Source organism: Eurytemora carolleeae, unplaced genomic scaffold (assembly GCF_000591075.1).
Source record: "Eurytemora carolleeae unplaced genomic scaffold, Eaff_2.0 scaffold92, whole genome shotgun sequence".
Classification (NCBI taxonomy): Eukaryota; Metazoa; Arthropoda; class Copepoda; order Calanoida; family Temoridae; genus Eurytemora; species Eurytemora carolleeae.
The window spans coordinates 173,750-197,314 of record NW_019396280.1 but is presented as its reverse complement, the minus strand read 5'-3'; the positions used below and the strand labels follow the sequence as shown (position 1 = coordinate 197,314).

The following is a 23,565-nucleotide window of genomic DNA, read 5'->3' as shown; positions in this document are numbered from 1 at the left end:
TTATCATCCTTTATCCATTTATCAATATACACTGAAGGTTTATTGGAATAAAAATCTCATTGAGGATTATTGTGCAAGTAGCGTAAAAGATAATTATGGGTTTTCTATAAGAAAATTTTATACAGAGTTTGAATGTTCATTCATATAATCCTAAAGATGTATGATACAACAATTGTCATAAATTTCTAACGCAAGAATGGTGATGCCTTCCCCCCCCCCTTCCCCGGGTCAATTTTCAGGTATTTTTGTTCCTTGAATGAAAAATTAATTGATATAAGAATATTAAACATAAAAGACATTAAACCTGAAATTCTGTGCATAATTTTGAAAAAAATGTCGTAATATCAAAATAAACAAATGAAAAAAGAACAAAATGTTATGGTTTCCTTTAACAGTGTAGTTCTATAGCGGGATAATTCTAAGGAAATGTGGTGTAGAGCAATAAATTATTTTCATGGCCCAGGCTCAAAGAATATAGATTATAGAAAAAAATGATTATCATGCATATTATGTTTATTCTTCTATCTTGTTTTTTATGCCAATTTAGTTCTAAATTTTTATTAAATAAATTTATTTAATGTGTTTTTTGAGCATATTTTCTCTTAAAACTAATTCCTGCACTTTTGAAACGACAAAACAAAATTCAAATAAAAACTTATTATTTTCTATTTTTGCAACCTAATGTTGTAGACCTTTGAAATCTCATACAATAAATTCTGCAAGATCGAATTAAGTTGCTGTTTTAGATCATATTAAAGGTTTCTACCATCAAGATGGTATAGGGATAAGACAAATTTAGTGAAATTTTTCTTTAATCATTTTACAGAAGCAAAATATTATATTTATACAATATGTGCCCCTTGAAATAGCTGTTAATAATAAAGAAAATCAGTAGTGTTAGTGAAAATGGAAAATTTTAAAACCTTAATAATATGAGGGAACAAACCGGAGTTCAAAACAATTTACAGAATTGAAAAATAGTTAAAATTGGGCAAGTTATGGTAAAAAATCGTTTTTCTCTAAAAATTTATTTAAGACTTTAACCTATTCGGTCAAATTTCAATATTTTTCGATTCTGTAAATGAATTCAGAAATTCGACTCGGTTCCCATAATACGCAATTTAATAAGTTTTTTAAAATTTTAATTTTCACTAATGACTTTTTAACATTAAACGTTATTTCAGGCTGCCATTTTTTATTTTTGTGAAAAATGAATTTGATAAACATGGTTTAGTATTCCTAGTAGAATACTGTTTTGCTTCTGTAAAATTGTTTCAGAAAAATTTCACACCCTAGGGGGAGGCAAGAGAGTTGAAGTGGGGCTAGAAAATAACCCCCCCTACCCTCTACCTGCTCATGTTCCCCAGCCGAATATAGTTACTATAGTAGGAGAGGATGGGAAACCAAGACCAAAGGCAGCAACTATTTATGTACGGAAACCTGTACATAGAATGCCAGCTCTAGGTATGTTATTGTATATTGTACAATCTGTACTACAATCCTCCCACCCCCCTCCTTCCACTCAGCTTAGGTCTAAAATTGGAAATCTTTGCTTGCTTATTGAAAGGTGTTTTCCTTAAATGGAAACTGTATTGGCGTAATTTCAAGTGCGCATTCGTTTGTAGATGGCGTGTCCGATATAGAGGTACCCTTTTCACAACTTTAACACGATCAACGAAGAAACCGTTGTTTTTTTCAGGCTTAAATAGTGTTGCATTTGATAATTTCTACATTTTTTCCAGAGACAGAAATGCGCAAGTCACTTTTGCAGAGAAACCATAACTGAAAACTATCAGTTTAAGAAAAAATGTGGATATATCATTTACACTTGGTCAGAAAAAGCTTTTAAGATAAATCGTTTTTGCCATGGAGGGTTAAGTTTATAACGATAATAACGTTTATAACGTTTATAACGTTTATAACGCCACTTTGACAATAAATAAATTTACTAATAAATGAAATCAAAATTAAGGTTGGAAAAATGCATTTCCATTATGAAAGTTCGTACAAAGAATTCCATACAGAAAGTACAAATTTTGCGATGCTCTTAAAATGCAGAAATTGAAAGACTTGCGCACAACTTCTTTTATCCACTAGAAAATACTATTTGACACCTGAAACATGCATATCACAGAATTTAGCATAAATTGATTGATATCAAATAAATAGATATATCGATAAATATTGATTGATGTGTTCTTTATAATGATTGATGGAGATATCCTATATAATGATTGATGGAGATATCTTATATAAAGATTGAAAGCTTGTTTTATGGTCGTTATGTAGATGCACTAGGACATAAAACAGATTGCATACTTTGACATAAACATAAATATGTAGGTTCAATACAGCGTGTCTTAAAATTCTATAGAAAGAGATAAATTCGCCATATTTCCTTTCTAACTCTACGGAGCATTCAAAACATCTTGCGCAAGTAAAAGACTTTTTTGCTGTTAATTTCATAAATAAATTTAATGTGATTTTTCGCAAATATTGTTTATTTTTTATTTATCGCATATTAAATCTTGCTTTGTCTGAGTCTTAAAAAGACTCAGTTTTATAATTATTTTCTTTTCTCTTTCATTCTTCTTTGATGTGCATTTTCTGGATCTAAAATATTTTTCTTTTTAAACTTTTTTTATCCATTTAGTCATTCTTTCTTTCTTAGTTTTCCATTTAGTTTTCCGTTAAATGTTCGTTTATTTTCCGTTTAATTTTCCGTTTATTTTTCCGTTTCATTTTCATTTTAGTTTTCGTTTAGTTTTCAGTTTAGTTTTCCATTCAATTTTTTTAGGTTTCCGTTATATTTTCCGTTTATTTTTCCGTTTCATTTTCTGTTTAGTTTTCCGTTTATTTCTCAGTTTATTTTTCCGTTTATTTTTCAGTTTAGTTTTAGTTTAGTTTTCTATTCAATTTTCCTTTACTTTTCCGTCTAGATTTCTGTTTTAATATCCGTTTAATTTTTCCTTAAGTTTTCCGTTTCGTTTTCTTTTAGTTTTTGTTAAGTTTTCCGTTCCAATTTTCTTTCAGTTTTCCTTTTAGTTGTCTGTTTAATTTTATGTTTCAGTTTACGTTTAGTTTTCCGTTTAGTTTCTGTTTCAGTTTACGTTTAGTTTTCCGTTTAGTTTCTGTTTCAGTTTACGTTTAGGTAAACTTAAGGTTTTCTTTTGTTCTTCGTTTTTAGTCTGTTTATTTTTCCGCTCAGTTTTCCGCTCAGTTGTCCCGGAATGCAACTTGGAATAGATTTAATAGAAGTGATCTACAATAAATACATATAAAGTGACAGTATACAGTAAACAGTTTACAGTATACAATATACATAAACTTTATACGTTTATTTATACATTACATTAAGTGCAACATCTGCAATATCAATTTGAGACAAAATATATAGGCTAAAACATATCTATTGATTTTTAATCAATTCAAGTTGTAGGGTTATCCATCAAGAATAATATTCTAATTGATGACTGTTTCTGTAAAATAAAAAAACTGTAAACTCAGCTACATTAATACAACAAAATTAGGTTTTTTACATAAGACAGGAAAGATAATGATGTCATAAAAGAATCTTAAATCGTTAACATGACTGTAAGCGTAATTCCAAGATAGCTATACCTGATTTACAACGACACCCTTAATACATTTATCTGATCAATAGTGTGGAAGATGTTTTCATTTGTCTGGGGTTAAAAGTGTTTAATTCTGATAGTTCTAGTATGTTTTGTAGAAACCCCACAACTAAGAATAATCATTTTTCAAACTTGAAAATGTAGCCTATGCTGATCTTTCTTCCCTTTTGTCCGAATAAAATTCTATTTTTGTTTGTATTTTTTAATGTTGTATTACTAAGTGCAACACATCTTCACACTTCTATTTTTCTAAATACATGTAAGTTATTCAATATAAAATATTTACATACATTCCATGAAGCCTTGACGTACGTCGTTTCACAGCAGGTTCTGCAAACCCCTTTCCCAGACCCCTGGCTTGACCAGTTCTTTAGTTACTACGTAAATACTTTTCTATGCCTTTTTGGCGTGTATGCCCTTTCTTTATGCATGTAGAACAATTAAGGGCTTGTTAGTTATATTTATGCAATTTTGGGCTTAAGTATGAAATCTGTTAGATCGTTTATATTTCAAACTTATGTTGCAAAGACATAGGGATTAGAAAATTTGAGCTTGTGGCAAAAACTTTTCTCCCTAAATTCTAAAAACATTTTGGAAAAAATTTATTTAAAGATAACCTTATGAGAGAAAAGGTTCTCAACCTTCTGTGTACCACTGTGTTCTTAATATTTTGTATATATTTATACCCCACTTTAAACCATTGTGTTCTCAACCTCCTCTAAATATATCTAATCCCATTTTTAACCATTGTGTTCTCAACCTTATGTACATACATTTTACCCAACTTTAAACCATTGTGTTCTCAACCTTCTGTAAATATATCTAATCCCATTTTTAACCATTGTGTTCTCAACCTTATGTACATACATTTTACACAACTTTAAACCATTGTGTTCTCAACCTTCTGTAAATATATTTAACCCCACTTTAAACCATTGTGTTCTCAACCTTTTGTAAATACATTTAGTCCCACTTTTAACCAATGTGTTCTCAACCTTATTTATATACATTTCACCCCACTTTAAACCATTGTGCCGTCGTTTCTCAATAAATACACATTTTCAATTCTGAATGGTAAACCTGGTATTTGGTAAATGAAGAGGGTTGAGTTTGCCAAGATAGATTTGGAAGCTCCCCCGCCTCACTTTAAACATTAATCTCAGGGATTTAAATCTTTTTACAGAGACAGACATGGGAGCCAAACATAGGGAGATGAATATAGGGAGCCAAACATAGGGAGATGAATATATGATATAAGGAGTTAAACATAGGGAGATGAATATAGGGAGCCAAACATAGGGAGTTGAATATATAATATAAGGAGTTAAACATAGGGATTTGAATATAGGGAGCCAAACATAGGGAGTTGAATATATAATATAAGGAGTTAAACATAGGGAGCCAAACATAGGGAGTTGAATATATGATATAAGGAGTTAAACATAGGGAGATGAATATAATGAGCCAAACATAAGGAGTTGAATATGGGAACCTAACATAGGGAGATGAATATGGGAACCTAACATAGAGAGATGAATATGGGAACCTAACATAGGGAGATGAATATGGGAACCTAACATAGGGAGATGAATATAGGGACACAAGTAAACCTAGGTACACAAGTAGATAGAAACAGGCATGGATAGAAACACAAGAAGATAGAACCACAAAAGGCAATGTCAATTTAAATGTCTTTGTAACACAAAATCAGAACTTTTGAGAAAATTAGAAACACATAAAAAAAAACTCTTCCTCCGTGAAGGCTGTAGACGGGAATGGATTTATTGATGGCATTTGTTGTAAATGTGTATAATATACTACATACTATACCCTACAATACCACAGGGGATACTAGCTGCTACTTTCGTTAAAAACCATCTTTAAAAAAAATTGAATAAAAGTTAATTTCTACACAATAATACTGCTGTTATATAAAGATACTAGCTTGGGAACCCAGCTTTACCCGCAAATATAAAAAATTTCCCGGCTTCTGAAACGCGACTCTGATTGGTTGAATTTTATACACTTTTCAAGATTAGGTTAGTCTCAAGATTGAGCCAAAGAGAGGATCAAGCATTGATCTCGATATCCACCAATCTAAAGTTCCCAGCTCAGATTAATTAACCTATCAGGATTGAGGATATTTTAAAGTTTTCAGCTCAGGACCTGTAGCTGTTGAATTGTTTGCTTATATCGATCTTAAATTTGATCTTGATATTGATCTTGATTTTGATCTTGATCTTGATCTTGATCTTGACTTTGACTTTGATCTCGACCTTAATCTTAAACTATCTTGTTTTCAGGCCATGTTGCTGTTGGATTGTTTGCTAAAGCCGACAAAGAGGATAATGACCTGTATGGCAGAAATCCATCAAGTAATAATCTTTTTAAATATTTTTTCATCAACCATTTTTCTGAACTGAACTCTCCTCAATCGCGATTTTTATATTTATATCTTTGCTACAGTAACTCTGAAATAGTAAGACCACGTTTAAACTCTAGTTATGACTTTAAATAACACAAATCCATTTCTCTTAATGACTGATTTAATGAGTGTCTTGTAAAATATTTGCTTTGTAACAACCTCAAATTATCTTAATTATTTTTTTTAGTGTTTAGTGCTTTTTGGTTACCACTGTAGGTTTACAGCCTCAAGTTGCAAACATATAAGGATTATAGAATTATAGTTTACACTTTTTTTGCACGAAATCTTTCATCTGAACATACAAGATATCTAATATCATGAATCTGAAAACAGTTCCACGAAAAAAGACAGTTGAGCGACGACTTGAAGGTCATCCCACAAGGATAATTCTCAAAACAAAAAAACTCCCAAATTTTGAAATTTGACCTAGCTTTTTTGAGCTTTGGAAATCACGATACAAATGGAAAAAATACAAATAGTTTTTTTAAAGAATTTTAGGTTTAAAACTATGTTGATAAATGAATGCTAAAACTCATTTCAATCTTGTTTCGTGGGATACCCTGTATCATAGATGATTATTAATTTCTTGATAAACTTTTAATTAATGAATCACAGTTTAGGTTTCCATTCACCAAGTATTCCTTTGTTATGTTTTTCATTGTAAACTGTTTTTGAAAAATATTACAAGACTAAATTTCCAAAAATGGTTTGAAATGACAAAAACAGAATTTTGAACCTTTTATATATCTAACTATTTATCTTTCTATTTATCTCAGTATCTGTCTATCTATCTATCTATCTATCTATCTATCTATCTATCTATCTAGCTATCTATCTATCTATCTATCTATCTATCTATCTATCTATCTATCTAGGGGACCAGGATAATGCTGGTATCTGTGCTATGATCCTGACAAGTTTCTCCTTCCTTGTATTCCTCGCCACTATGCCCATCTCCCTCTTCATGTGTGTCAAGGCAAGCAAATTAAAGGGACTTTATGGACAACATTTAGAGTGACTCTTCATTTAAAGAGTGGTACCCTTTAATAAGTACAGCTATATATTCTGAGTAAAAATGATATTAACTTCATTAACTTTCTTTTCATAAATTCAAAATTAAGAGATTAAACAGAATTTGCCAAAATTGTTCTCCATGTTGCACCAAAAAAGTGAAAAGGTGAATTTTTAACTCCGCAAGGTGAATGTAACTCCACAAATGGGGAGTTCCTTAAAAGGTGTTGACAGTCCCTTTAGACAGTGCATTGGAAAAGTTGACGTTCTTGCTCTTTCGTTCAATAATAAATATTTAAAAAGATTTTTGTAATTTAAAACAGAAATTAGAATTAAGAAGTAAAAGCCAACAATAAAACTAATTGCTTAACAACAACATGAGAAGTATGCACATAGGATTTAATCATAGAGAATAGAATATATAGAGAGGAATTTACTAGAAAAAAGTGTAAAACGGCCATTTTGTTGTACTGTTTCCATACTGCAGGTGTACTTCACATATGTATGCTTTTTAACCTGTTGGGCCCTGGAATATCATTTTATAGAAAATCTAAAATTATTGTTAAAAGAAAACCAAATTATGAAATAGGCTGGTTTTATAATTGACCAATGATCATTTCACATAGACTCTATGCCTTCCACTTCACAAACGATGATTTTCCGTTATAACTATAAATCAAATGATGTTTTTTATTCACTTAATTCATTATAAAGTTTATTTAACAGTTTAAAAAATTCGAAATTGAAATGAATAGTCTAGGGAACATACTGTATTAATGTACTCTACTGCATATAATTTGTGAACATTTACATGATTTGTACACTTTGAACTCCCTTTCAGGCTGAAAGGGACTGAAAAAATTCATACCGAGAGATTCTTTTAATTCCTCTCTATATATTCTATTCTCTACGGATTTAATAAAGGGGGTTTCATCCTCCGTGTATCATTTGGAAAGGTAACTTAAGGCCATATTTTGCTGTCTCAAATATGCAGAAATCTATAGAATCTAGAAAAGACATGGCAGCGTGCATTAGTTACAATTTTCAGAAAGTTTTGAAAAAATATTTATATTGTGATAAATGTTAAATTTTTGCGACATTACTAGTAAGAATTTGTGACCTCATTGCTTCTCTAGTTTGGATTTTGCGCCAGAAGTGTGATTTATCCGGTTTACATATTAGAAGAACTTCAAAACATTTTTGCTCTTCTCAATACGTGAACGAGACTTTTGATATATCCGACCTGTGGCCGAATTTAAAGAATTTGAGCGGCGGTTTAAATTTGAGCCGCGGCTTAAATATGGTTGGTTCCACTTAAAATTGTATCAAATGTTTCAAGATTTAAGCCGGCGCTTAATTTAAACCGGGTTTTGGCAGATTTAAACCGCGGCTCAAATTCTTTAAATTCCATCTCTGGTCACAGTTAGTTGGAGAGTTCTCGTTTTAATGCAAAACTCAATTCTAAGAAGAAATTGCAGTTATAATATTTTAATTAACTCTTCCCTAAAAAATAAAGACAAAAATATGACAGACAATGAAGTTAGAATATCTTAAACTTTAATTAGAAATATGCTTGTCAAACAAAACTCCTCATATTGAAGAAGTATTGAGAGGAACTAAACTGTTTTAAATATGTAATATTAACCTAATAAATTTGCTTGTGTCATGCTTGTGCATAAAATTTATAGAGGAGCAATAATGTTACAAATTTGTACCATTAATTTCCCTTAAATGTGACCTTATTCTTCTGTCTATGACGTTAGAAAATAGAAAATCAGGGCTTGTGGGATTAGAACTCATTTCCTTTCAGAATTAAAAATATTCCTTGTTAATCAAATAATCAATTTACAAAATTATTTACAGCAAATTTGATAAAATAATACAAATATTAATTTTCTCAGGTTGTTCAAGAATACGAGAGGGCAGTGATATTTAGGTATATTTGTCCTTTATTTAATGTTTTATTTCACGGCTCTCAATTTTCTCGGTAATCTTAATTTATTAAAACTCTCTTCCATTTTCTTTATCTTTTTTTTAAAATTTTTATTGGTTTCTAATTTTCTAACTTAATTCATTTCTTAACTTACCAAGCTTCTACAATTATACATATAAATGCTCCCCTCCATATTTTAGTTATTTTTTCAGATCTTCATTTTTAATTTTCTCCTTTTTTTCGATAATTAATGTTTTTCAGTTTTTCTTTTTTATTTATTCCTTTTTAATAATATTTTGTTTTTTTATTTTGTAACTGCTCAAGCACATATTTAGCAAGATTTTATTCTTAAATTCTCGTTATTAAAGGGACTGTATAGACATAAATTTAGGTTATCCTCCATGCTCCATTTAAAGAAAGCTAGATATCCAATTCACAACGGTACCCTTTAAATCTCTACTGGAGGAACAATAAAAAAGATATCGGCGTTTTTTCATTTAAAAAAATGATTATATCAGTTAATTGTTTTAATGCAGTGGGTCTCTGAAACACAAAACGCCTAAATCACTTTCATAGAGAAACCACGAAAATAATCAATATTTAACTAGACAGCAGGATTTCTCTTTCATTCTTGAAAAGACAAAGATGAATCAGACATACTTCTTTACAATCGGAGGGTCACTTGAAATTTTGTCGGCAGTTTCTTTAAAAAAAATTTTATCAGTTCCTATATTTATATTATTTCGATCGATGACTTTTTATCAACTTTGATTAAAAGTAATTTTCTCAAAATTAATTAAAATAATGTGAATTTTTCCTGATTTGTATTAGAAAGTATTAATTATTATAGAAATTTTATTATAAAATATAAACTGTCAAATTTTTGGTTTATAATTATAACTGGATGAAAATAGTGAATTTGTTTAGGCTAGGACGGCTACGAGCTGGTGGCGCGAAGGGCCCCGGATTGTTCTTTATAATGCCGTGTATAGATTCCTACAAGAAGGTGGATCTTAGAACTGTTTCTTTCGACGTTCCACCACAGGAGGTATAAACAGATTTTTTATATTTAAAGGGACTGTGTAGACGTTACTTAAAGGGACCCTTTGTTCAATTAACTACGGGACCCATCCAATTTTTGTCTACTCATTGATGATGAAAATTACGGCAAATATTTCCCGTTTTAGTATTCATAAAATTCAGAATATTTCATGTTTTGAAAACTTGTATTCAAATGTTTATTTTCTTTGACTCCCGGAAAATATATAATAATATTTTTTAGATATGCAACAGTTTGCATAAATAGCATGAATATTTTTTAACAACGCATTTTTGCGGCTTAACACATCATTTGTACGCAGATAAAAGAACTGTTAATCTATCAATCTAACTTTCACCATGCTTAATGAATTAATATGAACAAATATTTTCATGCAAGATTTATCAACATGCAGTGCCTTAACCCTATTCCTGCTGGTCAAATTGACCCCCCCCCTGTAGTTTTTTTTATTGGTCTGAGGCTGTTGAAATTTTCTGACTTTTCCTACATACCCAAAGCCCTCCCTTTAGGCCTAAAACTGGGTTTTAATACTAACTGCCTGAGTCCTCAGGCACACTGCCTGAGTCCTCAGGCACACTGCCTGAATGACTGCTTTTTCCTGTAACAAACTAAATCTTTGTTTTGACCCACTTCCACTTGTCAGCTTTTGATAAAATTTAGCTTTTTGGAAAGCCTTTGCCATAAGGAAACGAAACGCATAAGTTTTGCGAAAAAAATTGCAATTTTTTTGCAAACAACCTGGCAAAGGAAATTTGCACATTTTTAGTTTTTCTTGATTGAAAATCAGGTTATTTAAAATTTTGCAAAAATTTTTGCATATTTGAAATTGCATGGTCAAGGGCTTTTCAAAAATTTATAATTTTTCATTTTTTGGACAATTTTTTTCTGCAAACATTTTTACTATATAACTGGATTTTGCGATAAAAAATTCAATTTTTGCAAATTTGCAAATTTTTTTGCAGATTCTAAATGTAAAGCACAATAGCTTTCCAATAATGCATCATTTGTCATATTTGGACATCAAACATGGGATTTAGAGGGGGGGAGGTCAAATTGACCCCCCCCCCAGCATATCCTGGTTTTCAAGTATCCCAGCAGAGATAGGGTTAAATGATAGATAACTATGTCTGGTTGGCTTTAAATTGAAAAAATATTGGTGATAAAAGGATAGAAATGACCAAATTGCAGCAAAAGGCAATAAAATTATAACATAACAACGCAACATTAAAGTATAGGAAGACATTTTTTACCATTTGTTTTTGAAATTTCTTTTTGAAAATTATCTTCCCTTGGTTTCCTCCTGCTAGGGAAAGCTCGAAATTATTTCCCCATGGTTTTTTCAAAACTAGAGGGGAAATCATTTCCCCTGCTAAAAGAAGCTGGAAATTATTTCCCCTAATTTTCAACTTGCTAGGGGAAACTAGAAATTCACCCCCCTGGTTTCTCGTAGCTAGGGGAAACTAGGAAATTCACCCCCTGGTTTCTCGTAGCTAGGGGAAACTAGGAAATTCACCCCCTGGTTTCTCGTATCTAGGAGAAACTAGGAAATTCACCCCCTGGTTTCTCGTAGCCAGGGGAAACTAGGAAATTCACCCCCCTGGTTTCTCGTAGCTAGGGAAAACTAGGAAATTCAGCCCCCTGGTTTCTCGCGCTAGGGGAAACTGGAAGTTCACCTAGGAAATGATTTCCACTGCAGGGGTGAAAAGAGAGTGTATAAACTCCCTGCTTTATATTCCGTCAGTTTCTTCAATAATTTTGGAAAACTTGAACTCTTCTTATGACATCTTAAAGTTGTTTTGAGTTTCTACAGGGGGGATGGGGGAGGGGGGGTTGGTGATAAAAAATTTATCATTTTTCAAGTAACTCTTGAAATACATTCAGGAAGGTAAAACATGCATGATTTTTGTAAGATTTTTTTTCACCCTGTGTGGCTTTAAATTTTATAATTTAAGTTATATCTCTGCTGCAGTATTCAGGTTCCTCATGTCTAGGAGCGTTCCGGTATCGAACGACAAGTTTTTGAAAATTAATGGAAGATTTCATTAAAAAAACGGCAAAACGACAAAAAATGGCGCCGTTAACGTTTTCTAAAATATTTTCCGTAAATACCTTTAATCGAATTGAGATCGTTTACGAACTGTAACTGTCAGAGAGAACGGAACTTATGGTAACGAACGGAACGTTCCGTTCTTAGCTGAGAAAGAATGGCTAACTGAAAAGTTGGTGCGTTCTTATTATTTAACCAACTGTTAAAGGGACTGTAAGCGTAATTTCAATGTACCCTCCATGCAAAGATGGCATTGTCAAGTTTACAACGGTACCCTTCAAACCTTTATCTGATCAAAAATGCTGTCGTTTTCTGACTCTAAAAGTGCTTATTTCTATGAGTTTCTCCATTGCATCTTTTGTGGCCTATGTACATTGCGCATGACCATTATAACTAACCCCATTTTACCATGAACACATTTTAAGTATAATGTTTTTGTGATTTACCATTTGGAGGCAGATTATGACGTATTTTGACACAAGCCCATTAGATTGATTTATCAACTTGTATTACCATTTAAGTTGTTTTTCATTTTCTTTTCAAAATGTTATGAATGTTTTCATAAATACAACTGACTGAAATAAGACTGAAATTTATTTTTTCAAATAAAAATGTCCAAAACGATTTGAAAAAGGGAATTTATTTCTTTTTTAACTTTTCATTACTTTTTCTGGATTATGTGAATAAAATTTCATACACTTTTTTCACAGTGGTCAAATTCTCTGAATTTACGAGGTTAACCACAAAGGAAGAGACTTCAGAGACGACTGTACGAAATTTATTCAGTCTTTGTACTTTCACTTAAGTTTTCCTGCAATTGTAAAATTGGTTCTTTCTTAGAGAAATTATTGAATAGATAATAAAAGACGTATAGTTTAGGTGCAAATTGAAATGTTCAGGTGGTTTTATTCAAAAGTTTCAGGCCATTATTGAAGTCTCATCCTTTGTGCGTAATTTTATATCTTTTAATGAATATTTTAAATATTTTGTTGTAAACAATCAAATATTTCTTTTTACAGAGGTAATAACAAATCATTACTCATTAGAAAGCATATTTATTTATATGAAGATGTAAAGTATATATGTCTGTATATGAAGATGTAAAGTATATATGTCTGTATATGAAGATGTAAAGTATATATGTCTGTATATGAATTATCCAGTTACATTTTATAAATTAGAAACATTCTATTCTTCTCAAAACCTCTTCAAAAAGAGGAGTTATGATTGAAAACATGTGAGATATTTCAATTTGAAGTGCAATTTACTTTAGTTTGGCGTGGTTACATGATTCTGTTTAGAGAAAATTATTTTCCTCATCGGTAAATTGATTTAATCATAAACAGTAAACTTTAAAGAATAATGAAAAATAAAGATCTCCGATGAAATTTGGAAACATCAAAACAATTCTCTATCTATATATAAACAACGACGTGGGAAATAGTCTGATTTTATTTTATGTTTTTACTATGTTTTTTCTTTATATTTCCGATCGTAACTCATTAACTCTTGAACCGATTTGCCTCAATATTAGATCAGCGTGAATGTTCTTAGTTTGGTTTAAAAAGTCAAAATTGGTGACTTTGAAAAAGAGGTTTATGAGTTGGGATCAGACATTTAAACAAACAGACAGGCAAAGAAAAAGGAATTACTTATTTATATAAATGCAATTGTTTTGAAAAAAGGGGGAAAAATAGACAATTGAACACTTATGGAACAATTTCAAAATTTATGTATTTCACAATTTTTTATTACAAATCCAACTTTGCTTCCGTAGTTCATATTTTTTCGAGAAAATGTATGAAGCGAAAAATGCGAAAACGAAGCAAAATTTCGCGAAAAATTCATTTGCGAAAATTCGTAAAATTTTATTCTGAAAATTTTGCCTTTAATAATGAATTTTCGCGAAAACTGAAGCGTAATTTTGCGAAAAAAATGCGAAAATTTTCGCATCTTTCGCGAGTGAACGAAATGCAAAAAAATGTGAAAAATTTCCTTTTTCGCTGGAAACCGTAGGGGACAGAAGGAAATTTCCCTTCTACTTTTTGCGCATGGACACCCCAGTTATCAGTTATAAAGAAAAAATCACGGCCCGCTTATAGATATGATTCTATCTATCTATCTACACTGAACTCGGCCACAGTACAAATTTTATTTTGTTTTTTACTGAATAGTCTTATCAACCATTTTATAAATACTACTGTTGTCGTCGCTTATATGTCAATATAAGGTAGACGACTTTTGATTTTATTTTTTTTTCTGCCAAGCTTTCAAACAGCGTGGATTCACATGAAACATGGAAACAAAGAGAAGCTGTCATATATGCATCTTCTCTTTGTTTGATCGTAGACTTGTAATTTTAAAAAAATGCTAGAATTCAAAACTTTGATAGAAAACTCGTCTTTACTGTATTGATATAAACGCCGATTCAAATATTTATTTTGTATAAAGTTCTACGTGTATTTATCGCAACGATATTATATTAAAGAGACTATAACAATAATTTCAAGCAACCCTTCTTGCTTATTCGAAACGATGCAGAAATTCGCAGAAATAAACCCTTATGGAACCTTCCATTTTTTATCAGAGTTGGGAACTTTAGAATGGGAAACCATTAATCCCGACTGTTTAATCCGAATATTCAATGTGGACACTTTTAATTTCTTGCTTAATCCACTCTTTTTTGGATATAGTACAGAAAAATCAAAAACCAGTTTTTTAAAATTAAGAGTCCTTTCCGTTTCTGTATATAATCTTAAATGGCACGCAAAATTTAAAATTTACCGGCTTTTGATACGAGGCTCTGATTGGTTGAATTTTATACACAAGATTAAGTTAGTCTCGAGATTAAGAAAAAGATCGAGGATTAAGCATTAATCTCGATATCCACCATTCTAAAGTTCCCGGCTCAGATTAAAGTTTCAAGAGTAAATGGGGCATTGCTATCTTTCCATGGAGGGTCACTTAGAATTGCTTTTACTGTCCCTTTAAGAAGGCATTACCAATGATTCATGAAACCTGATTATTAAAAAGATAATTAAAAATCATTCTAGTTATTTTACGGTTTATGTCCAATAATAGTTGATTCCCCGCATATAACATGCATACATTAATACATTATACAATTTACTTTTCCCAATTACGCTTTATGCTTTGCTTAGTAGTTATTAATGAATTAGGGAGGTAACAGTGTATATTAATTAATATACACTCCACTTTACACTCCAGGATAAGGTTAAAAAGTGATAATATGATAATATGTATAATATGATATTAAATATAACTAGAAGTTTTTGATAATTTTAACAGAACTGGGAATTTCGTTTGGATACTCATATCGCTTGATCTCGATATCCACGGTAGTCACTTTTAATTTAAGGATGAATGCTTAATCTCTTCATTTTAGTTATTCCTCCCCCAACCCCTGATCAAAGCTTCCTTCAACCCCTGATCAAAGCTTCCTTAAACTCCTGATCAAAGCTTCCTTAAACTCCTGATCAAAGCTTCCTTCAACCCCTGATCAAAGCTTCCTTCAACCCCTGATCAAAGCTTCCTTAAACTCCTGGTCAAAGCTTCCTTCAACCCCTGATCAAAGCTTCCTTAAACTCCTGATCAAAGGTTCCTTCAACCCCTGATCAAAGCTTCCTTAAACTCCTGACTAAAAATACACTTCTACTCTTCATTGTGAACGATTACCAAAAGATTAACGAAAGATCGAGATCTAGTTTTGATCTTACGGATATCTACAATACTATCTTTTCCATGATAAATTTCGTGAATTCATTAGAACTAACAAGTCTTAAAACAAATGGGACATTTATTGAAATATTAGCAAGACCCCCATAAATTTCACTAGCACACGTGGATTTAACGGTCCTGTCAATATTCCAGAAAGCTGTGACTTTCGATCACATTTTAACCCATCAAACATAATTTGTAAGCCTTTTTCCTTTTATACTTTTTTTTGGCATATACATTTTGAATGAAAATGTATAGAATAAACAAATCCATAAAGTAAAAGATTGTTGAATTAAAGACCAAAATACATAGATAACTTAGAAAGTATAGACATTTAGTTCCAAGTACATAGATAACTTAGAAAGTATAAACATTTAGTTCAAAGAACATAGACAACTTAGAAAGTCGGGATCTCCAAACCAAAGATATGTCTCTTAGTCATAGGACAAGCTAAATAGTAAATTGTGATTTTTTTATTTGTATTAACTCGTGCTTTGTAGTTGAATAAAATATGAATATGAATAATAGAAAATGTGGATCTGATCCGTTTTCACAGTATTTATTAACAAAAGATTTGCATATATCCTCCCTCAAACCCAATATTTTTTATTATTATGTAAGAAAAGCAAGCTGGACTGGGAACTTTAGAATGGGATACCATTAATCCCGACTGCTTAATCCGAATATTCATTTGATTTCTTGCTTAATCCACTCTTTTTTGGATATAGTACAGAACAATAAAAAACCAGTTTTTTTTAAATTAAGAGTCCTTCCCGTTTCTGTATATAATCTTAAATGGCACGTTAAACTTCAAATTTACCGGCTTCTGATACGAGACTCTGATTAGTTGAATTTTATACACTTTTTAGGATACAAGTACAAGATTAAGTTAATTTCGATATCCACCATTCTAAAGTTCCCAGCTCTGTATCCAAATAGATTTTGGAACTACTTTTAAGCCAAAAATCCTTTGAAGCTTACTTTAAACATTTATATGATTAGTAATTGAAAAATATAGTCTACTTTCTAGCTTAAAAGTATTGATTTCCAATAATTCATTCGGCAGAAATGCGCAAGTTACTTTTCTTAATAAACCATAATTGAGAAAATAATCAGTTTTGGAAGAGAAGAACAAAGATAACTTTAGAATGGGAAACCATTAATCCCGACTGTTTAATCCGAATATTCATTTGATTTCTTGCTTAATCCTTATTCGAAACGATGCAGAAATTCGCAGAAATAAACCCTTATGGAACCTTCCATTTTTTATCAGAGTTGGGAACTTTAGAATGGGAAACCATTATTAATTCATTCGGCAGAAATGCGCAAGTTACTTTTCTTAATAAACCATAATTGAGAAAATAATCAGTTTTGGAAGAGAAGAACAAAGATGCATAATTCATTCATGATTATACAAAGCTATTCATAGGACTGTTGTGAATCAGACTTGCCACTCTAAAATGGGAGTACCTTTAATTTTTAAAAACTAATTAAATATGAAGACAGTAGGTTACTTATCTGAAGGCAAAACTTGTCACTCAGTGCTCAGCTAAATGCTTCATTCCCCCCCTCCGGGAACGACGGGTCAATATTAAACAGTATTGGAAACCACATCCATGCCACATCAGTACCGGCCGGTCTAGTGTACCTATAAGTAAACCCAGCGCGTTTTATTGCACAAAATATATGCTAAAGTCGGAAATTTTGTGTTTTTAATCTCGGGATTTAAAGTGCTCCGATAGGATATCGAGATCAAGCGTCAAAATTAACGATACTCCACACAAAAGCTCTGTATCTATGTGTATCTATGTGTATCTATGTGTATCTATGTGTATCTCTAACAATATCCATTTGATGGTTCTGATCTCCGGTTTTCTCTGAGTTGAAGTTAAAACTACAATTACCGAAGCAGGACCCAAGAGATCACTATATAGTCCTCTAAGGAGATAAAATATTGTTATTTACTCAAATTGGATTTTAAACTTTAAAAATCACCATTTTGATAAGGATCTCCGTGTAAAAGCAAAGTTAAAGATACACTTCAATTTGGCAGACATTTTTTAAAAGAAAACCTATGGGTACCCTGGGGGTAAAATAGACTAAAAAAATTTGAAATTTTATTTTTAAATAAGAGCGTAAAATTGTTTAAAAATATTTCACCAATTGTTTCAGTCAGTAGATGAAACGTTTTTAAAAATGCTTACTGATTCCTTCAGTTTTATTCTACAATACTCCATTAACAACTCACTCACCATGTTTATCCGGTCTCTCCCTGAAAGTGGTTTTTAATTAAAAGAGACTGTTCCCTGTTAAGGTGTTATCCCGTGACTCTGTAACAGTGAGTGTTGAAGCTGTAGTTTATTATAGAGTATCAAACCCAACCTTAGCTACAAATAATATAGAGGACTACAGGTAATAGTAATGAATACTACTGCTACTACTGCTACTACTACTACTACTACTCTACTTCTTCTACTACTACTAATACTACTACTACTACTACTAATAATAATAATAATAATAATAATAATTATAATGATAATCAAACGATTATGATAATGTTGATTTACATAGCAATCATGATAATAATTACGACAATGATGATTATGATGATGATGATAATGATAATGATAACAATAAAGATGATTACAATGATAACAATAATGCTTGTAGTCACTCTACCCGTCTACTAGCCGCCACAACACTAAGAAATGTTCTAGGAACAAGAAATCTTGCAGAGATACTTTCAGGTTATTCATTTATTCATTTATTCATCCTTTCATTCATCCTTTCATTCATTTATTTTTTAATCTTACTTTCATTCACTAATTCATTTATTGAAACTTTTATTCATTTATTCATTAATGTATTCTTACTTTCATTCGCCCATTCATTTATTTATACTTTCATTCATTTATTCATTAATTTAGTCATACTTTCATTCACTCATTCACCTATTAACCCCTTTCATACTTTTATTCACCCATTCATTAATTCATACTTTCATTCACCCCATTAATACTTTTATTTATCCTTTAATTTTCTTTATTAACTAATTCATTCTTTTAATTGAGATATTTATAATTCTAGTTCAGGCGCAAATACACAAACTACGCGAAATGACGTAACGTGCACCCTATCATACGCAAAATGGCAAACATTTGGGCAAAATTGCACGCATTACTTAATTACTAATTGCATCCAAAATTGTTGCAATTTACACGTAAAATGCGCGTTCATTAAAATTTGATTTAAAGAGTTTACATGTTTATGTGCACACATCAAAATGAACAACTAGTGCCTAATTATAAACAGTAAAGAAAATTTGCCAATCAGCAGGAAATTATTTTTTGCAAGTAAATTCTGGTGTGAAATTATTACAATTTTGTGAAATATGTACAACAAATTTTCGCTCAAAGGTAGCAATTGCGTTCACACTTGTTTTTGGTGGTAATCTTAATAATTATCAATATTTCAACAATCGTACATTTTTTGTCAAGAATTTTCTTATTTACAGAAAGAGAATCCATATCCAAAGTAATGCAAGACGCATTAGATGAAGCAACAGATTCGTGGGGAGTTAAGGTAAGGGTAGGAGTAGGAGTAGGAGTAGGAGTAGGAGTAGGAGTATCGTTTTCAAAGTTAAAATTTCCTCACTTTTAAAATAAAAGAAGTTAAAATTCAAACAACAAATTATTACAATCAAAGTGCCACGGAAGATAAGAACTTTAATTGGTCAAATTATCTTTGTAAATATCTCTTTTTCACAAATATAAAATGCAGGCTGTGCTATAGAAACTTTTAAATTACATCTATAACTTAAACTATTTAAAAAGCCCTACTATAATATATGAACAAAATATGAATGAAATGTTTGTGTTTAGGCCGAAAGAGTGGAGATGTAAGTATACTTTTGTAGTAATTGTTCGTAAGCTAGGGTAATATGAGGTGATACCAATTTTTACACAGGGGATTTGAAGTATGGTTTTCTAAGTATCCAAGAAATGTTTACTTAACCCTATTCCTGCTGGGGGGGGGGGTCTGAGGGTCAAAACGGGCCTTTAAACTGACTGCCTGAGTCTTCAGGCACACTGCCTGAATGACTACTTTTTCCTGTAATAAGCTAAATCTTTGTTTCGACCCACTTTTAGTTGTCAGATTTTGATAGTTTTTGACTTTTTGGAAAGCCTAGACATAAGGAAACGGATTGCGCAAGCTTTGCAAAGAAATTTTTGCAAACTATTTGCATACAACCCTTCAAAGAAAATTTGCACATTTTCTATTTTCTATAGAAGTTTTCTGATATTTTCAAAGATTTATTAGTTGCAGATATTGCAATTAAGTCCTTAACGCCATTCCATAGTTTTCTAGTTCTCACTTTATGAAAATTTTAAAATGTGGGTCCAACTTTAAGTGATTTTGGTCGTCTTTCTAATCCATTTTATTCTTGCCATATCATATTAAATAAACATATTGGAAACTAAATCTTTCTTTTATGTTCATCAGCGTACAAACATAATTTACTTATTATTACTACTTTTCTTTTTTTTAAAACATGATATCTATATTTTATCATGCAAATTTCATTCAATTTATTGAATAAATCACAAACACCCGGTGCAATCCTAATCAAAGAGTCAAATGTGGAAAATGGAAAAAGGGATTTGATCCTATTCCTGCTGGGGGAGGCCCCCCCCCCCGTAGTATTTTTTACATAACTCAACAAGTATTGGTCTGAGGCTTTTGAAATTTTCTGTCTTTCTTGAATACCCATAGCCCTCACTGTAAGAGTAAAACCGGGCTTCTCTCAGTTCTCAGGCACACTGCCTGAATGACTACTTTTTCTTGTAACAAACTAAATCTTTGTTTTTACCCATTTTTAGTTGTCACATTTTATAAATAACTTTTACCTTTTGGAAACGGATTGCACAAGTTTTGTAAAGAAATTTTTGCAAATTAGTTGCAAACAGCAATAGATAAATAATTGGATACAATTCCCGTTACTAGAAATTTAAACATTTTTTAGTTTTTTTTTAACGAAACATCAGGTTATTTAAAATTTTGTAAAAATTTTTACTTATTTGAAATGACATGGTCAAGGGCTTTCCAAAAATGTATATTTATCATTTTTTTGCAAACATTTTTACTTTATAACTGGATTTTGCAAAAAAAGAAATTGGAAATTTTTTTGCCGATTCTATAAGTAGAGCATGAGAGCTTTCCAATGATGAATCATTTGTCATACATCGACATCAAACCCTCCCCCCGCCCAGCATATCCTGGTTTTCAAGTACCCCAGCAGGGATAGGGTTAAAAAATGTCTATTTTTAAATGATTATGATGTATATGAAAGTACTTGACACATATACACAAAAACAAGACCATCTCTTTCAACATTATTCATAGTTATGGAAATTCTTTATTTGATTTCATATCAGTTTTCGGCAAGTCATCATGGGGATAAAATAATTATTTTGGGCTATTTCGTGCAAGGCTATTTCGTGCAAATAAATGTATCTGAAAGGAACTTCTAGGGGTAACTAACTTTAAGTGTCTCTTTTTTAAAAGCTTTGAATGCCAAAATCACAACTCTTTGTCTGATCAAGGATGCATGATCAATCATAAAAATATATAAAAAATAATTATATTTTAAATTTTTTTCTTTATAGAAAAGATGTCAGACTTCCAGTTCATTTACAAAGAGCAATGGCAGCCGAAGCAGAAGCAGCTAGAGAAGCTAGAGCTAAGGTATCTAATATCTATACCAAGTAAAACTAACAACATCAAGTCTGTATTGGAATATTTTCCGTCATATTTTGATCTCTCATTCAAAATTTGCCAAAAATGATTAAAAGACCTTATATTCTTAAATATTTTAAATGCAACGCCTTTCATAAAAGTATGAAATAGCAAATACGAAAAATCTACACTTAATGGGTGAATATGTTTTCTAGCGTTAAGAATCTATAGAAATCTTTAAATTATTTATTTTGGATTAAAAAATTAGCATCTGAAGGGTTAGACCCGAAGCTAGAGTGGGGGCATGGGCACGCATGAATGTAAAAACAAAGCTGAATAAGTTCTGCACAGCCGTTTCTGAAGTCATATCCTTTGTGTTTTAAGAGCCCATGTGGTCCTTCATGCAAAGATGTCAATGCCCAACTTACGTCGTTACCCTGAAAAGGTTTGTCTGTTCAATTATCTATGTTTACAATGACGTAATTTCAATTGACCGCTGAATTTAAGATTCCCAACAAGAAAAAAATTGTGGTTTTTATATTTTTAAACATTTAGAGCTTTGACAATTTCATTCCTTATCTTTTCCTCGTGATACCGCCAATCATTTGTATAGAGTAACCACAAATTGAGAGTTATCAATTAACAGACAGAAAAACAGCAAAAGCTTTGTGATTTTTGCCAAAGGACGGTTTAAAGGGTATTGTTGTGAATCGAATATGTCTCTTTTTAGATGAAAACCCGACTTGGAACTCATTTAACTGGCTTTAACCCCTATGTGTTAAGGTGATAGCAGCAGAAGGAGAACAGAAAGCTAGTCGAGCACTACGAGAAGCTGCAGATGTTATTGCTGAAAGCTCAGCTGCACTGCAGGTACAGGATACAGGGGTTATCAGAATTCAATGGGTTGTTCTTGTAATCCTAGCTTGCTTATTCCCCCTCCATATCTCCCTACTTTATTCTTAAGCCTTGCATACTTGAACACTAGATATTTTAAAGCAAAAACACTTACATATATTTGTGAAAATCCTTGATTTTTGTTGGTTTTTATTGGGGCTAAACGGTCGAGCTGGGAAATTACCATAAGGCAGAATACTGTACCGGAAAAGTTCATGTGTTTTAAGGTCACTGGAACAAATTATTCGTTTCTTTAAAATTCTTTAAATTTTAGTAAATTTTTAGTTTTTGATTTGTTGATATTTCAGCTTCGCTACCTGCAGACCCTGAGTACCATATCAGCTGAACACAATTCAACAATTATCTTTCCAATGCCAATAAATATTTTCGATCAGTTTATGAGGAAAAAATAATTATTTCATCTCAGAGGAAAAAATATTATCATTTCTTTTAATGAGAAAAAAATTACTATCTATGCCCGGTTCATGAGGAAAAATAGATATTTTGAAAAAGTTCTTGATGAAAAATTGATCATTTTGACAATATATGAGGAAAATATTAACATTATCAAACGTTATTCTAGGCGCACAGGGAAAAAAATATGCATATAAACACAGAGTAAGCAGTTGTATTGGCATCCATTTAATTGCCCAATGGACCTGGAGAACACAGTCACGAAAGACAAACTTTAGAAAGACGATTTTCGTTGGGAACTCGCTCTAAAATTGGCTTTAACTCTAGATTGGTGCAAGGACCCTATTGCAAACTTCAAATCCCCCCAAATTGGTTTATTCCAAATTGAATCTTTTCAGAAGTACTTCGATGTCTTTTATTGTACTCCAAAAGTTAGTTTTTGTCAGAGTTTGTCGTCTCTAAAGTTTGCGATTAAAAAACTCTTTTCCAAAGTTTGTACCTCCAGTGCTTGTATTTAGAGTTCGTTCCTCTGAAATTTGTCTTTCCGACATTTGTATTTCCGAAATTTCTTTGTGTACTATTTTACCTCTGAGTCTAGGGTTGTTAATCGTTTTTGAAAACTATCATTAAACGATCGTTTTTTTCGTTTTCCTATCGTTTTTGTTTCGT

The 23,565-nt window shown here is 31.4% G+C and overlaps 1 protein-coding gene across 1 annotated transcript; it reads left to right on the top strand.

The window, feature by feature from the left end:
* The first annotated feature begins 1,300 nt into the window (after window positions 1–1,300).
* Window positions 1,301–23,565, top strand: LOC111700066 (band 7 protein AGAP004871). The gene is made up of 12 exons (XM_023470884.1): window positions 1,301–1,464; window positions 5,939–6,010; window positions 6,936–7,036; window positions 8,973–9,007; window positions 9,932–10,052; window positions 18,164–18,261; window positions 18,523–18,599; window positions 19,367–19,434; window positions 19,734–19,750; window positions 21,519–21,597; window positions 22,372–22,458; window positions 22,791–23,565. Exons 1-12 carry the CDS (start codon window positions 1,452–1,454, stop codon window positions 22,893–22,895), a joined length of 873 nt encoding a protein of 290 aa, XP_023326652.1. The 5' UTR covers window positions 1,301–1,451; the 3' UTR covers window positions 22,896–23,565.